The sequence below is a fragment of the Diabrotica virgifera genome, chromosome 8, assembly GCF_917563875.1.
Source record: "Diabrotica virgifera virgifera chromosome 8, PGI_DIABVI_V3a".
In the NCBI taxonomy this organism is placed as follows: Eukaryota; Metazoa; Arthropoda; class Insecta; order Coleoptera; family Chrysomelidae; genus Diabrotica; species Diabrotica virgifera.
This window is the reverse complement of record NC_065450.1, coordinates 83,018,708-83,036,284: the sequence shown is the minus strand read 5'-3', so window position 1 is coordinate 83,036,284 and position 17,577 is coordinate 83,018,708. Positions and strand designations below refer to the sequence as shown.

Below are 17,577 nucleotides of genomic sequence, written 5' to 3'. Positions count from 1 at the left end.
ACTGTTACTTCTTCTTCATATTTTTTTCTAATATCTGCATTCTGCAATTTATTGACATTCCACTTTTTCTGTTGATTTTTCTGTTTAGTTTGGATTTTAACTTTTTGTCTTATGGTGGCTGCGACCATATAGTGGTCTGAATCCGCACACGCACCTCTGAAAGTTCTCACGTCCTTCATTGAAGATTGTTTTCTTTTGTTTATTAGTATGTGATCAATTTGGCTATACGTTTTCTGATCAGGTGACCTCCATGTTACTTTATGCATTTTAGGGTGTTCAAATTTTGTTGAGCTTATTATCATGTTTGTTCTTGTTGCTAGGTTACATAGTCTTAGACCATTATCATTAGTGTTTTTGTGTACGGTGTGTTTTCCTGCAATTTGCTGTAAAAAATCTTCTTTTCCAATCTGGGCATTGAGGTCTCCTAGTATAATTATAACATTTTCTTTGGGTATTTTTTCCATCTCTTCTTCTATCTTATCATAAAAATTGTCTTTATCGTCTGTGTTGCTTTTTTCTGTAGGTGCGTATAGGTTTAATAGTGATATATTGAATGGTTTATTATTTATTCTTACATACGCAATTCTTTCACATATCGGTTTAAAGTTTATGACTTTTTCTCTTAGCTGTCCTAGAATCATGAATCCCACTCCTTTTTGTCCTTGCTTCTTTCCTCCTGAGTATAATAGTGTAAAGTCTTGTTTATCAATCTGTCCTTGTCCCTCCCACCGTATCTCTTCCAGTGCTGCAATATCTATTTTATACTTTGCTAGTTCTTTGCTTATTTCTAGCATTTTTCCTGGTGCCAACATCGTTCTTATATTCCATGTGCTTATTTTCAGTTCTTTATGTTTTTTATTTTTTTGTTTTCGTCTTGTATTTTTGTTTCCTTGTCTGCTCTTATTTATTTCTTTTTTGTGATACATCAATTTATCTGCATTCATTTCCTTTTTATTTGCCTCGTCCGTCGCCAAATAAGTATTGTCTTGTATTCTCTCATCAGTTGCTAGTTTTTTAAAACGTTTTGAAAAACCTCATCCAACTGATTCTTGTTCTTATACCATTTCCTCTCCCGTCCATCTATTATCAATTTGTTGTGCTTAATTTGGACGCGTTTTCCTTTCCTTATTTCATCATTTGCTATTTTGACTATTTCTTTTTGTATTTGTAATTCCTCTTTTGTTAAATCATTGTTTATATATATTCTTTCTTCTTTTACTTCTTTAAGTTTTCTTTTATTTTCCATTACTTTTATTTTTTCCTCTTTGTTTGGCAATCTGACTAAACATGTTTTGTTTCCTAATTTCACAGCTTCTTCTATCTTTATATTAATATCTAGTTCTTTTTTCATAAAGTTCTCCATTGTTTCTTTTAGTAATCTTCTATCTCCCGTATCTATTGTCATTCCCTGTACTATAACATTATTTTCTTTTCTTGCTCTATCGAGTCTTTCAAGGCGCACTTTTACATCTTCCAGTTCCTTTTTCATATGTTCATTTTCTCTTCGCACTTCACCATTCTCTTGTCTTAATTCTTCTAATTCAATTCGGAGTTCCCTCATTTCTTCTCTGTATTGCCTTTGCTCCTCTTTAATTTTTTTTGCGTGAATTTTCAGATCTTGTGTCTCTTTCGTTAAGTTTGCCATCATATTTAATATTTGGTCTAGTTTTTCTTCCTCTGTGTTCCTTTTATCTGGGGTTCTTGATACTTTTTTGCTTTTCGAAAAAGACTGCTCTTCATTTTCTCTATATCTTTTCCGATTATCGTCGGATGTGTAATCGTCGGGGTTCATTTTCTTACCGAAATTGCTCGCGATAAAATCACCCTCCCCACCTATCGCGCCGGAGGAAGATGATTTTCTCAAGCAATATGTTTCTCTTTCGAATGTGTTACCCCTAAATTGAATTAAATTAAATTAAATTATTTTACGTTATTTTGGAGCAGTTCGATTCAACAGTTCCCACCTTTAACTTTCAAAATTCCAGTTTCTGGAGCTTGTAATCAACGTTCTAATGATCTACTTTTTTGGCTTGATGTTGAATTAAATTGTATTTGTTGTTTTAAGTTTATGTATTGTATTTAATATTATTGTACTTACAGTCTGTTTCAAAAGTTTATTTCTATAACTTCACTTAACACTAATCGTCTTTGACACACTGTAACTAAAATCACTTTAGAAACTATTTCTTATTCGCCAAAAAATTGAATTTTTAGAGAGCCTGATTTTTCACGTGTTGATCTGCCCACACTAGAGATGGAGTTCCACAACTCTTAATAGTGTCTTCTAAACTTACGTTTAAATCAGCAACCAATCTGTAATCAATTATGTACTTTCCACTAGATTAAATTGGTTTGGACTAGGCTAAACTAGTCTATCCTGATATAAAAACATACACTTCAGGATAAACTAGTTTAGCCTGAAATGTGCGTATTTATATCAGGATAAACTAGTTTGGCCTAGGACAAACTAGTTTGGTCTACGCGCGATAGGACAAACTAGTTTGGCCTAGGCCATACTAGTTTATCCTAACGCGCTTAGGGCCAACTAGTTTGGCCTAGGCCAAACTAGTTTGTCCTGAAATCGGGTTTGGCCGGTAACATTATATACATTGTAAAGTATGATTCGGCAGTGCTCCTAGTTAGTCCTGTCGCCAGGGGGGGTACAACGGCCTCGTTAATTCAGATGGACTTACTCAAGTTTTTTTTATGTATTTTGACCCGTAGAACACGAATTTTTTGGGTAACAGTTGATCCGGATGTCGATAAGATTGTTATAGACCAAGAACTTGAGGAATCAAATAACAGCGACTTTTGGCAAAACAAAACAATATTTTGTATTTTTTGGGCCATTTTAAGTAAAAAATATTTCTACAAGTTTTTTCGTAGGATGTACAGTTTTCGAGATAAACGCGGTTGAACTTTAAAAAAATCGAAAAATTGCAATTTTTGAACCCGAATAACTTTTGATTAAAAAATAAAATAGCAAGTCTGCTTACCGCATTTGAAAGTTTAAGTCAAATTATATCGGTTTTGATTATTTGCATTGGTAAAAATTTATTTTTTTATTGTTTAACAAAGCTATAAACACGTAGGGTTTCCCGTGCTTTTACATGCGTTTTAACGCATGTAACGTAGAAATAGTCTTGATTGCACTAGTACCTATTCTACCTACTCGTTCGATTTTAAATGAGAAATCATAGAAACATCACTCACGCACTAGTTGTTTGTAGCTTTGTTTAACAATAACACAATAAATTTTTAGCAATGCAAATAATCAAAACCGACATAATTTGACTTGAACTTTCAAAGGCGCTAAGCAGAATTGCTATTTTATTTTTTAATCAAAAGTTATTCGGGTTTAAAAATTGCAGTTTTTCGATTTTTTGAAAGTTCAACCGCGTTTATCTCGAAAACTGTGCATCCTACTAAAAAACTTGTAGAAATATTTTTTGCTTAACATGACCCAAAAAATACAAAAAACATGTTTTGTTTTGCGAGAAATCTCTGTTATGTAATTCCTCAAGTTCTTGGTCAATAACAATCTTATCGACATCCGGATCAACTGTTACCCAAAAGATTCGTGTTCTACGGGTCAAAATACATAAAAAAAACTTGGGTAAGTCCATCTGAATTAACGAGGCCGTTGTACCCCCCCTGGCGACAGGACTAAGTAGCATTTAACGTGCCTTGGTTTTTTTATTTCTACTGCACCTTGATTGTAAATTTAGTATAGGAACCTGGATTTCAGGTTCTCAATTTTATAAAATTCTCCTGTTACAACGTTAGATGCCATTGATTATTTCATTCATAGGAGATTCTGACCAATAGAAAGCTACAGAAATTTGAATTAAATCGATAATTTTTGATAATCTCCCGTCGTTAAGTATATTACGTCAGATGCCCTTCGTTGCTACGAAAAAATACATTCAGTGACATTAATGACAATTAATGTTTTAAAAATTATAAAAGTGATGACTTTCAATCGTCAAATATTTATAAAAACTGTGTGTTTAATGGTACTTACATAAATAAATTTCAATAAAATTTTGGTTTTGAACTCGACCTCTCGACCACTCGACCTCTGAAATTAATATAGAATTTTTGCTCTCGTGACACTTTGACATAATTTCACTCGCCTTCGGCTCGTGAAATTAATACTGTCAAAGTGTCACTCGGGAAAAATTCAATAATAGGGCTTTTCATCGATTGTCATTTGTTTCGAGCTTCTGTCAGGTGTCCCATAATATTAATATATCTACGTCATACGTCTTTGGTTTGTATCATTGGCAATACCAATAACGTATGACAGAAGCTCGAAACAAATGACTGTGAATGAAAAGCCCTATTTCAGAGCACTTGTTGATAATTTCTCATATATATACTGATAATTTCTCATATCTACTAGTTTTAACTCTCTTTATTTCACAACGTATTATTTTTTCCGTCGTTTACGTCATTTTGTCGGTTATTAGCGTACTTATCACTGCATATCATATGTAATCATTATTTTACGACCGACGGGTCGCCTTTCGAATTTATTTTCTAAATGGAATTTTAACTAATCCTGGAGATTTTTTCACATTATTCATGATTGTTTGAAGAAACGAGATCAATTACCTATTTATGATGAGGAACCCTACTAATGACTACGAAAAACACAGTGAATATAATGAATATTAAAACGTACATAGCGATTAGAAATAATTGGTCAATTAGACATGGATATCGCGTAGTAAAAAAAGTTGATTAATAGCAAGCTGAAAGTTTGTTAACAGCTTAACGGCGTCTAGTCGGACAAACTTTGATGTATGGGAACACTCGAACAGGGGAAGTTTTAATTGTGGAACAGGTTAGAAATTTGGAACGTCAGACTACGAAAATATTCCATGTATTTTGTCGGACAGAACTTCCAATTAATTTATTACTATTTCGTTAAACTCTCATGCAAAAATCAGACTGGTGTTTATCACCAACTGGGCATTTTAATGAGTGAAACACGAAGAACATGTCAAATGACAGGAATCATGTTGGTTAGTAGTAGCAGTCTGATTTTTGCATGAGAATTTAATGAAAGGGTAACAAATCAATTAGATGTTCTCCCAAAAATACATGGGAGGTTTTCGTAATCTGGTAATCTGACGTTCCAAATTTTTAATCTGTTCCATAATTAAAACTCCCCCGGTTCCAGTGTTCTCGTACATCAAAATTTGTTCAACTAGCCACCGTTAAGCTAGTAGCAAATTTTCAGCTTGCTATTAATCAACTTTTTTTTGGTACGCGGCATCCAGGCCTAAATGTACTATCTCGGTTTTACTTATAATTATTAATAATGGGGGAGTCAATATAGAATGAAAACATGTATAGTTTAAGACAACTTCAAACAAGCTTTACCCTTTATTAATTAATCTATCGGTAGGTTATCATTTCGAGCGGCTTTGCAGTTTTTTATTGTTTTAGTGTATGTCTTTTGTATTTCTTCTTTTGTAATTTCATCTCTGCTCAGTTTTAACACATGTATTTCATTTTCTTCGTCTCCAACTGATATTGCCTAGTTTTTGTAATATATTTCTTTGGGGTGTTATTTTCACTTTTGTCTTATTTCATATTCTGCTTTAATCATATTTCCTTATCTTTCATATGATTACTACCTTTTTGTGTTTTTCCTGCCAATTTTCCTATGATGGTGTATTGTGTTTTCATGTCGTATTATATTAACAAGAATAAAAAACGGCTAAACGCCTTAAAAATGAGTGGCGCATACAATATTCCAGCTACACAAGTTCTGATATGAATATTACGTGGCCCGAAAATGTATTTTCATTTTGATGCAAAACAAAACTCTAGTTTTATTTTAATAGTTATTTTCCTAACAAATGGAGAAAGTCATTCTTTTCCGCACGCGACTGCAGTTTGCCGAACCACGCGAGGCGGGAGTTCGGCAAGCAGTCGAGTGCGGAAAAGAGACTTTCTGCAAGAGTTAGGATCAATATTTTTCCTAAGAGTCTTTAAAAAATTACTAAATCTTAATCAATTAATTTAATTAATATGAAAATACATACACAAATTAATTCTTTGACAAGGTTGTCAAAACCAAACTTTCAATATAATTAGTTAGCATGACGACGATCTTGGTTTCCATGACGATGATTCAAAACGACTGTTTGATTTGAAACTACCGATTTGACTTTCGAATATTATGTCAAAATAATTTTATTTCATCGAATTGTCGCGTTAATTTCATTAAAACAGGAATACAGTAAGATATATTTGAAATAAATTAGTAAATAATATCTAAATATTAGTTTATTGCATGTATTATAATTACTTTAAAGCCATATTAACATATCTAAATTAACACGCGTGCGGAAAAGTAAAAAACGCGTGCGGAAAAGTAACAGGCGTGCGGAAAAGTGAAACTTTCTAAACTAAAATGCGTGCGCGAAAGTAGACATTTTTGCACGCTCGTAGAAAAAAGATTTTTCCATAATATTTGCTAAATTTGAAGTAAACGCGCCACAAATGAATAACTTTGATACAGTTTGAGTTTTGAAACTCTTTTGTGGCGCGTTTACTGTAAATTTAGCAAATATTATGGAAAAATCTTTTAAAATAGAACTAGAATTTTGTTTTACATCAAAATGAAAATACATTTTCGCGCCACGTAATATTCATATCCGATGTTTTGTAGCTGGAATATTGTATGCGCCACTCATTTTTAAGGCGTTTAGCGGTTTTTTATTATTGTATCAGGAGTTTTAAAACTAGAATTTTGTTTTACATCAAAATGAAAATACATTTTCGCGCCACGTAATATTCATGTCAGATCTTTTGTAGCTGGAATATTGTATGCGCCACTCATTTTTAAGGCGTTTAGCGGTTTTTTATTCTTGTATCAGGAGTTTGTCAAAGTTATTTATAAATTAAATATATGAAGTTAAATGCAATGTTCCTCTGTTACTCGTTAATCTGTATAAATGGTCACCTTTGTGGCATTATCTCCCAAATGATCTAGTGTCCATCGAAAGTACACTAGATTTTTTTCTATTCGAAATAGATTGAAAAAAAATATTGAGATGACCGGTAAATGAAGTCGGATTCCCGTTGCCAGATCAAATTTAGCGTCGTAATCACTACAACTACATAAACCATTTCGGGAATAATCGTTCATTGGATTATACTTTTGTAGCTTAATAACTTCTATAAGGCTTAACCGATTTTGATCAGTAAGCATGAGTTTGAAAACGTATTCGCCAGTAGTGTCTGATGGATCTAAGGTCAAGTATGATAATTGAAGCTATTCCAGGAATTATTGAGCTTCAGGAACCGTTTTTCCCGTAGGAAATAGATTTGATCATATTTATGAAGCCTATAACTTAAAAATTCGAATTTTCCCGGATATGACGTATACACCGTTATATTGGTCTAGAATTCTTCTACAAATGCTTAGTTATTGGCGCAATTCGTATGTTGAAATTTTGAGTAATTGTCGAAAAACTAAAATTTTCAAAGTATAGTTTTTCAGTTTTTCGGCTATACTGAGCCGTGTATATATCTGATCCTGACGGCTTAAACACCATCTGAAAGCTTAACTCAACAATATTGATTTGGTGTATTTACGGTTTTCCTGTCTCTTCTTGGTTCGAAGATATATACCCCCAAAAATATGCCGTTTTGTACCTACCAAGTCCTCTAGCTGGCTTATGGGTGGTCAAAAGTCACAAACTACTCCGGTTCTGAATCGGCCCTGAGCCCCTCTTCAAACACAGAAAAAAAAATTCAAATCGGTTTAATTTTCAAACATATACCGGGTGGTGAATTGGAACACGGGCCATAGGAAACTCAATGTAAAATTCTAAACTGTTGAATTCCTGCTTCCCTAATTATTTTACATCGAAAGTCATAAGAAACTATTTGTAGAGAATTGAAATCTGTATTGAAAACAACTATTAATATTGTTCTACGAACAATAATTATTCAAAATTTTGTAAAAATATAATACAATTTTCAGAGAAATACGCCAAAGTTACGCCACACACAGTGCAATAATGTGTATATGATTGCATTCGGTGACAATGAGTTTATTATATTAACAATTTGAACTGTCAATTTCTTTATTTATTTTATCATTTATTGTTTAAAACACAATAAAGTTGATCAGATACCCTCAGTTAAGGAGAAAGTATTAATAATAAAGATATTTTCTTCAGTCAATAGTGTGCTCACTGTCAGTTAAATACTAACGTGTGGCCTAACATGCCCACACATACCTACTGCGGTAAATACATTATATTTTTCAAAATTTTGGAATGTGTTTAAATCGTAGAACAATTGTAACTTCTGTTTTTAATACAGATTTCAATCCTCTACAAATAACTTCTCATGACTTTTGATGTAACATAATTAGGGAAGCAGGAATTCAACAGTTTAAAATTTTACGTTGAGTTTCCTATGGCCCGTTTTTCGATTCACCACCCTGTATACAATATACATATCCACAAAACTTTTCCCTTTTTTAAATAAAAATTGAGTCATATTTCTGAGCTCGGTAACTTTTGAATGGTATAACCGATTTTCAAAATTAGACATGCATTGGAAAGGTAATGATCAGTACTATTAGAAGCCGCAAAGGTCGGATTTAAATTTTTAAGTTTTTGGGAGTTTTGGGGACTAGAACGAAAAACAGACCCTAAATAGAAAGGGCCGTAAAATCCACACCCTTGGACCAAAATGGATGGTTGACATATGAATGGGTGAGTCTTTTCCTGAACTTTAAGATGAGACTTAGCCCATCTTTCAAATCAGTCAGATTTAGAAAATCGAAAATTTCGTGTATATATATTGTCGCGTGTAGGGGGGTGTTGGTGTGCGCCACTGGCGAGAACTGCCGTTCTCTGGCAATAAACTTACCTATTTAATAATATTATTAATATACTTAAACTTTTCACTTTAAAAATTAAGTCAACGTTTTACAGAACTAAATACGTATTTAAAGTCTCTTTTACGATTATTACGAATAATACGACGAGCTGCCAACATTTTCAGTAAAAAAGAATGAAATGGATTACATTTAAAATTCCAAGAGCTTTACTCGACTTATGACTATCTATCACAGCTGAAACAACATCGTTTAAAAGAGCCGGCAAATCCTATCAGAGACCTCTCACAAACACAACCGACTACCTGATCATACTCAGAGAGCGGAATTTCATTAAATCCCCGCTCTAATTTGAAAATCAATCCGAAAATAAAAGTTTGACATTGTAGATCATGCCCGACCATTCATTCGTTACTTAGCTTAATTGATTTAGCAACAGCAAACTGTCATTTTGTTAATGCTGCTGTTACCATTTGCAGGATATGCACTGCCGAATCATCCGACATTTTTAATCTAATAATGAAATCGTCAATTAGCTGCCACTGATAAATAACTGGCCAACATGGCCAGAGTTTGGTCGTTGGTTTCAATTACGGAAAATTGAAACGGTAAGTGGAAGAGGATTTTTGCTTTGATTAATTGATATCATGCTCTACTTGTAGCGGACTGAGTGCTTATTTATTTTTACAAAATATGAAACGGGAAATGTACACCTCAGAAAAAACATTTGAAGGTACCAAAATGAGACGGATAAACACAAAATAATCTACAAGTGTGTCGTTTATTGTTTTTTAGCATCCAATGTTTATTGCAATTTTTCTCATTACAAACAAGAAGCGATATTATGTATAATTTATGTAGAATAACATAGTGGAAAGCCTCTCAGTGCAAATGGCGGACACCCAGGTAAGATATACAATAGTATAAATTTGATCTATGACCTAACAATTTTAATACAAATAACCAACCGAATGTTTTAAAAAATATCAGATTAAAAACTTTCAACGCACTGTGACACTATACTGTGTTACTCCAGATTTACAAGAGGTCTAGGTCCAGAAGTAGAGGTCAGCGGGTTTGGATAGCAAGATATTCTGATATTGTATGTAGAGTTTACAGCAGATATTGCTTTGCTAACTATTGGTAACTGTAGATCGTGGGTAAACATTCGTTATATATCAAGGGGCATTTTAGATCAGCCTCTTGTATACTACCAAAAACTTTTCTCAAAGCTTTCGTCTCCAAAATATCTAACTTCTTTTCTTCTTTCTGATACAGTTTTCATGTTTCACATTCAACAGTTGTTTTAACGATTCTACTGTTTTTAGTAACCGATCTATGTCTTCTTCTTCACCTCCTCTATGTTTAAATATTACTCCAAGGTACTCTAATTGTGTTCCTTCTCAAAGTTATACCGTCTCATTCGTCTTTCTTTTTCAAGGTTCCGTCTTTTATCGAAAGTTGGATATTATCAATATTGTAATACTTATTTTATTTACAACAGCTCTAAATAGTTGGTTAGAGCTCAGACTAAACTATTTCCTTAGATTTCGTAACCAGGAGGTCCCTATTCTTCCTACATCCCTTTTACCTTGTATTTTGCTCTCTATAATCAACAGTAGTAGACTATAACGAGATCCTCTTACTATGTGATCGAAATATATGTTTGGGCCTCTTAATTGTCCGTATAATTTCTTCACTCTTATTAACCCTATTAAGGATTTCAATATTGCTAATAATATTAGTAGCATTCTTCGATGACACCAACGGTAAAAAGCTTCCAATTTATAAATCTAAATTGTCTAATTTTTTTTAATATCCAGGCCTCAGATCCGTAGAGCAAAATTTTAAAAACGTAGCAACGCAACAACCCATTTCCTTAGATTCAGTATTAGATCCCAAATTTTGCCTTGCTATTTCTTTACAGCGTTGAATCTCTTGTGTTTGTTATTCGTTTTGACCAACCAATGTTCCTTGATATTTGTATTTGTCCACCCTTTCTATCTGGATATTATTTATATGGAGTATTTCCTTGTCTTCTGGATGTTTTGTAATAACCATGAATTTTTTTTCTTTTAGTATATTTTAATACCATACATGTTACACTTGTCTACACCCCGAACAATTTCTAGTTCGTCCGATATTTGATCCTCAATTCTTATTTCGACTCTCTGGTTCCAGTAGAGGTCTGAAATTACTCTGATGTCGCGGCTGTCAATGCTTTTCAGTTTTAAGATATCAATTAGTTTATCGTGCTAAACCGTCTCAAATGCTTTTTCGAAATCAACAAAGCATATGTACGTGTTTTGGTTCATGTCTTCCTTGCATGAGCACATTTATACCGAACAATGATTCCCTAGCTCCCATGCCGCTTCTAAAGATTAATTGGTTGTCACTAATTTCAACAAACAGCTTTCTGTAAATTCTGTTGTGTATTACTCGTACAAATCTTTAGGCTATTGATTATGTATTTTAGAAAGGAACTACAACGTTAACGGGGTTTTATTGTTTCATATAGTCGATGGACCTCTAAATATTAAAAAAAACGCTGAGTGCTACCATTTAAAGGGGTGCGTTTTTGAGAAAGGGGTGAATTAGTCCCTAGGCACAGGGCGAATTAGGGTGAGTTCTATGTACTTTTGGTACAAACACGTCTGCAGGGAAATTGTTTCAGGTTAAATTTACTATCGAAATATCACATCTTAAAGTCAAAAATATTTTTTTTACAAAAATATATTCGAATGAAAAGCAAGAAAAAAACACGAAAAATAGCAATTTTGTTTTTTGTCCCATTACTTTTTTCCACGGGGATATAGGCATTGCTTCACAGGAAATAAACTTCCATCTTTCCTATGTAAAATGACGTTTAGTAGAAGTCTCTGTGATTCCACAGCTTCCACAATATGATTTTTCAAAGTTCGCCACTCACGGCGATTTTGGGCCATTTTCCTTATTAATTCGCAAACATTGTTCTGTAACTTTTTTCTACGCAGCTTTAGGTATAATGCAATGTTACATTTAGTAGGAAGAAATGTCAATTACCTTTAAAATGGTCTATTGAAGAAGGCTGTTTGACTATTTTTAAGCAAGATATGGTTTTTAAAATTTTATACTTTTAATGATTTTTGATATATTTTACGATTATTTTTTTTCCTAATATAAATTTGTTATTGTATATTTAGGTATACAGGGTGTAACGAAAATACAGGTCATAAATTTAATCGCATATTCTGAGACCAAAAATAGTTTGATTGAACCTAACTTACCTTAGTACAAATGTGCATATAAAAAAAGTTACAACCCTTTGAACTTACAAAATGAAAATCGATTTTTTCCAATATATCGAAAACCATTAAAGATTTTTTATTGAAAATGGACATATGGCATTCTTATGACAGTAGCATCTTAACAAAAAATTATAGTGAAATTTTGACACCCTATAAGAATTTTATGGGGGTTTAGTTCCTTTAAACCCCCCCAAACTTTTGTGTACGTTCCAATTAAATTATTATTGTAGTACCATTAATTAACCACGATATTTTTAAAACTTTTTTGGTTCTTAGTACTTTTTCGAAAATTCAGTTTTTATCGAGATATTTTGAATATTTGTCAAAACCACCACATATTTGTATATGGTTATAGTCCAGAAAGCCACTGCGCATCCGCTAGGAAAAATATTCTAATTCGGATTTTTTGCACAATCCTACTCAAAAAGGACTCCTTTTAACAAATTTGCATGTTGCCTGACCACCAAAAGGTGGTCAAAAATTTTTTAAACGTTTTTTTTTGTTTTTTTCCTAAAATTATTTTTTTTGCATGGAAAAAATTTTTTTAGGTTTTTTGGATCACTCCAAACAGAAAAGGTCTTAGTGACTTTTCTCTAAAAATGATAGTTTTTGACATATAAGCGATTAAAAATTGAAAAATTGCGAAATCGGCCATTTTGAACCCTCAAAAACTATGTGAAAAACTGAAACTGAATGTTGCCAAGGTAGGCAGATATTCTTTAAACATCGATTGATGAAATCCTGAAGAGTTTTTTGCAATACAATATTTAAAACTCCTTCGTTTTTTAATTGCTAATCAAGCGTGCTCGACACTATTTTCCACCGAAAGTATGGTGCAAATGAAAGGAATAAATTCGTTATTTCGTAAACCGGCGACTTTAAGAAAAAATCCCGAAACAGGTCGATTTGTATTTTTAAGTTATGATATTGTGGCATATATGGTATACTAGTGACGTCATCCATCTGAACGTGATGACGTAATCGATGATTTTTTTAAATGAGGACAGGGGTCGTGTGCTAGCTCATTTGAAAGGTTATTCAATTCTCTATTCAGTAATATAAACATTTATATAATTATTTATACAGGGTGTCCAAAAAATTTTTATTACCTGTATAAATAATTATGTAAATGTTTACATTACTGAATAGAGAATTAAAGAACCTTTCAAATGAGCCACCACAGGACCCCTATTCTCATTAAAAAAATCATGGATTACGTCATCACGCCCAGACGGATGACGTCACTAGTATACCATATATGCCACAATATCATAACTTAAAAATAAAAATCGACCTGTTTCGGGACTTTTCCTCAAAGCCGCCGGTTTACGAAATAACGAATTTATTCCTTTCATTTGCACCATACTGTCGGTGGAAAATAGTGTCGCACACGCTTGATTAGCAATTAAAAAACAAAGGAGTTTTGAATATTGTACTGCAAAAAACTCTTCGGGATTTCATCAATCGATGTTTAAAGAATATCTACCTACCTTGGCAGCATTCAAATTTTCAGTTTTTCACATAGTTTTTGAGGGTTAAAAATGGCCGATTTCGCAATTTTTCAATTTTTAATCGCTTATATGTCAAAAACTCTCATTTTTAGAGAAAAGTCACTAAAGACCTTTTCTCTTTGGAATGATCCAAAAAACCTAAAAAAACTTTTTTCCATGCAAAAAAAATAATTTTAGGAAAAAAACAAAAAAAAAACGTTTAAAAAATTTTTGACCACCTTTTGGTCCTGGCAACATGCAAATTTGTTAAAAGGAGTCCTTTTTGAGTAAGATTGTGCAAAAAATCCGAATTCGAATATTTTTCCTAGCGGATGTGCAGTGGCTTTCTGGACTATTAAGTACGATTATGGAGACTTGGTAATAATATGAAAATTTATTTATGATTTACATTTTTAGGTATATTTTGAACCGTATTAAAAAAGAAGCCATATCTCGATAAAAGTTGCCTTCTCGAAAAAATACAAGGAGGCAAAAAAGTTTTAAAAACATTTTGTTTAACTAATGGTATCCCAGTAATAGTTTAATTGAAGCGTACACAAACATTTGGGGGGTTTAAAGGAACAAAACCCCCATAAAAATTTTATGTAAACGTATTAAAAAAGAAGCCACAACTCGATAAAAAATGCCTTATCGAAAAAATACTAAGAGCCAAAAAAGTTTTAAAAATATTGAATTTAACTAATGGTAGCACAATAATAATTTAATTGGAACGTACAGAAAAGTTTGGGGGGGTTTAAGGGAACAAAACCCCCATAAAATTTTTATGGGAAGCACAAATTTCACTATAATTTTTCTTTAAGATGCTCCTGCCACAAGAATGCCACATCTCCATTTTCAATAAAAAATCTCTAATAGTTTTCGATATATTCGAAAAAATCGATTTTCATTTTGTAAATTCAAAGGGCTATAACTTTTTTTATGTGCATATTTGTACTAAGGTAAGTTAGGTTCATTCGAACTATTTTTGGTCCCAGAATATGTGATTTAATTTATGACCTGTATTTTTGTTACACCCTGTATACATTGGGCAATAGAAAAGAAAGCTTATTTTCTTTACTTTAAAATGGTGAAATGTAACAAATACTGGGACTATTTTTTAACAAAATATGCTTTTTCAAAATTTGACATATACACATGCAATAGGTCGCACTAAGTTGGAACCATATGGAACTGTTTTATTGTTAACTTTATAAAAAAAATATTTTTCATAAAATGCTCTGCATAGTCTAAAACCTAAGATGCAATCATCAGATATAAAATTTTATCAATAGTTTACGAGTTATGTCAAAAAATATGAATTTTGCTCAAGAGTAAAGTACCTTTATATTTCACAATATCGAAAAGTGTTATTAAGAAAAGTTATTTGGAATTGAAAATTATGTTATGTTATGCAATTATATCCTTCTAATTGAAAAAATAAAAAATTTTAAAATTTTTCTCAAATTTCGGATACCCTTGGATACCCTTGGATACCCTTGGATACCCGTAGGATATCTACGGATATCTTGTTTAAAAAGAGTTCTAGAATTTTCTGCAATACACCATTTTAAAGTAAAGAAAATAAACTTTTTTTATTCCACAATGTATAGAACTAAATGTACAAGAAAAAAAATTCATAATGACAAAGTTAAAAAATAATCATAAAAAATATAAAAAATAAATAAAAGTATAAAAACTTGAAAAAGCATAACTTGCTTAATAATAGTCGTACAACCTTACACAATAGACCAATTTAAAGGCAATTGACTTCTATTTTTACAAAATATACCATTGCCTATACCTAGAGATTCGTATAAAAAAGTTACAGAAACATGTTTGCGAAATAATGGGGAAAATGGCCCAAAAATGCTGTGAGCGGCGAACTTTGAAAAATACTATTTCGGAAACTGTAAATCCTAGAGACTTTTACCTAACGACATTTTAAAGAGAAAGGATGGAAGTTATTTTTCACTGAAAAATCACTATATCCCTTTGGAAAAAATTTATGGGGCAAAAAACAAAATTGCCGTCTTTCGTGATTTTTTCTTGCTTTTCTTTTGAATATATTTTTGTAAAATAAATTATTCTTGACTGTAGAATGTGATATTTCGATAGTAAATTTAACCTGGAACAATTTTCCTGTAGACGTGTTTGTACCAAAAGTGCATAGACCTCACCCTAATTCGCCTTGTGCCTAGGGACTAATTCACCCCTTTCTCAAAACGCATCCATTTAAATGGTAGCACTCCGCGGTTTTTTCAAACTTAGATGTCCATTGACCACATGCAACAATAAAATCTCGTTAACGTTGTACTTCCTTTTAGCTCTCTTATTTTGAACATAATTAATAGCCTACTTTCAAAGCATGGCTCATTAATGCCATTGTACGGTTTTCTGAGCATTTTTTTACATTTGGCTTTTTAGGAATGATTCCGAATATGGATACTAACCATTCGTTTGGTAAAATACCTGTTTGATAAATATAATTTAATCACATAGTTCTACTAAAATGTTTATCGGACATTCTTCGTCGATCAATTTAAGAAATTTCATCGGGATTTCATCTGACCTCTAGTCTTTTCCTTTTGTCTGTTTTAATGCGTACTAAACTTCTTGTTTTAAAATTTTTGTTTCCCATTCTTCAGATTCCTGAGCTATAATTTGTTGTCTTTCATCTTCGAACAGTTCTTTTACGTATTCTGTCCATCTGTTTTGTCGTTGTTATATATCTGTGCGAATGTTACCGTTCGAGTCTTTTGTAACATGTCTATTATTTTGATATTCCGACATCATTTCCTTCACTTTCCGATGAACATTGAAACTATTATAATATTTCTTTCCAAATTCCTCTATTTCGTGACATTGTTCAGTTAACTATCATTTTCTGCTGTTATTATGTCTTTTCTAATCCCGCTCTTTAAGAATTTGTATTTTTCAATGTTTTGTTTCTATATTCTCTTTTTTTTCGCCTTCAATTATTTCGCCTGTAATCCATATAATGTCTTTTCTTTGGTATTGCTTCAAGTATTTCTTCTCTGACTTCTTTTAGAACGTGTTGAATCTCTCTTCAATTTTAATTAACGACTTTAGACTTGGTATTTTTTGACTTGAGATGGATTTAAGAATGTCATTGATTTGTTACTTAACTCTTTGTTCTTATTTTCTTCTGCGTTTCCCCTCTCATTTCCATATACTGAAATACATATTCCTTTACTGAATGGTTTCCGAACTTCGTTAAAACGTATGTGAATGTCGTGTTAATGTTAGGTGCTTCAGGGTGGTTCTCAGTTTTGCAGAAACATGTTTTATCTTGGAGTACGATTTTCGGTCATACGGAAAAGGTCGCAAAAACGGTCCGAGCTTAAAATCAAAAATGGCCTCCGCAGAACGGAGCAACCAGTCACACGGCCAGGGAGTCTCTTCGAATGCTGAGAAATCATCTTGGGGATCGCCTTATTTCGTGGGACAGATATTTTACATACCCATTGTACTCACCAGCCCTAAAACCATCTGATACATACATATGGGAAATAATGAACCACCGTATGACATTCCGGAATTGCGGAATAGAAAAAAAAAAGATTTTTTCTTGTTAGAGGGCTTCTTTGAAGTCTGTCTTATCGGGAACGTCGTTATGAGTCATGTTTGCAAGGCTAATATAATGTACAGTGAATATTATATAAATATTCATAAAAAGTACCCCGTACAAACCTTATGGAAATTAGGTCCCAGTGGATTTAGTTCATCCTTTGGGAAAATACCATTTGAAGCATCCTGATAAATGGTTCTCATGGGCACATCTCAATTGTATTTTCAAGATTTTCAAGATATAGAGGCACAAACTCGGAAAATTATAAGATTTACCGGGTATTCCAATTCCCTGAGTTACTGCTTATCTGGCAACAATCTGGCTTATTTCGTGGGA

General features: G+C 32.5%; 1 protein-coding gene across 1 annotated transcript; it reads right to left on the bottom strand.

Annotated features, from left to right (window-relative positions):
• Positions 1 to 1,006: 1,006 nt before the first annotated feature.
• LOC126890193 (golgin subfamily A member 6-like protein 7) lies at positions 1,007 to 1,792 on the bottom strand. Its single transcript, XM_050659046.1, has 2 exons — positions 1,415 to 1,792; positions 1,007 to 1,174 (listed from the first exon to the last, which is right to left on the bottom strand). Exons 1-2 carry the CDS (start codon positions 1,790 to 1,792, stop codon positions 1,007 to 1,009), a joined length of 546 nt encoding a protein of 181 aa, XP_050515003.1.
• Positions 1,793 to 17,577: the final 15,785 nt, after the last annotated feature.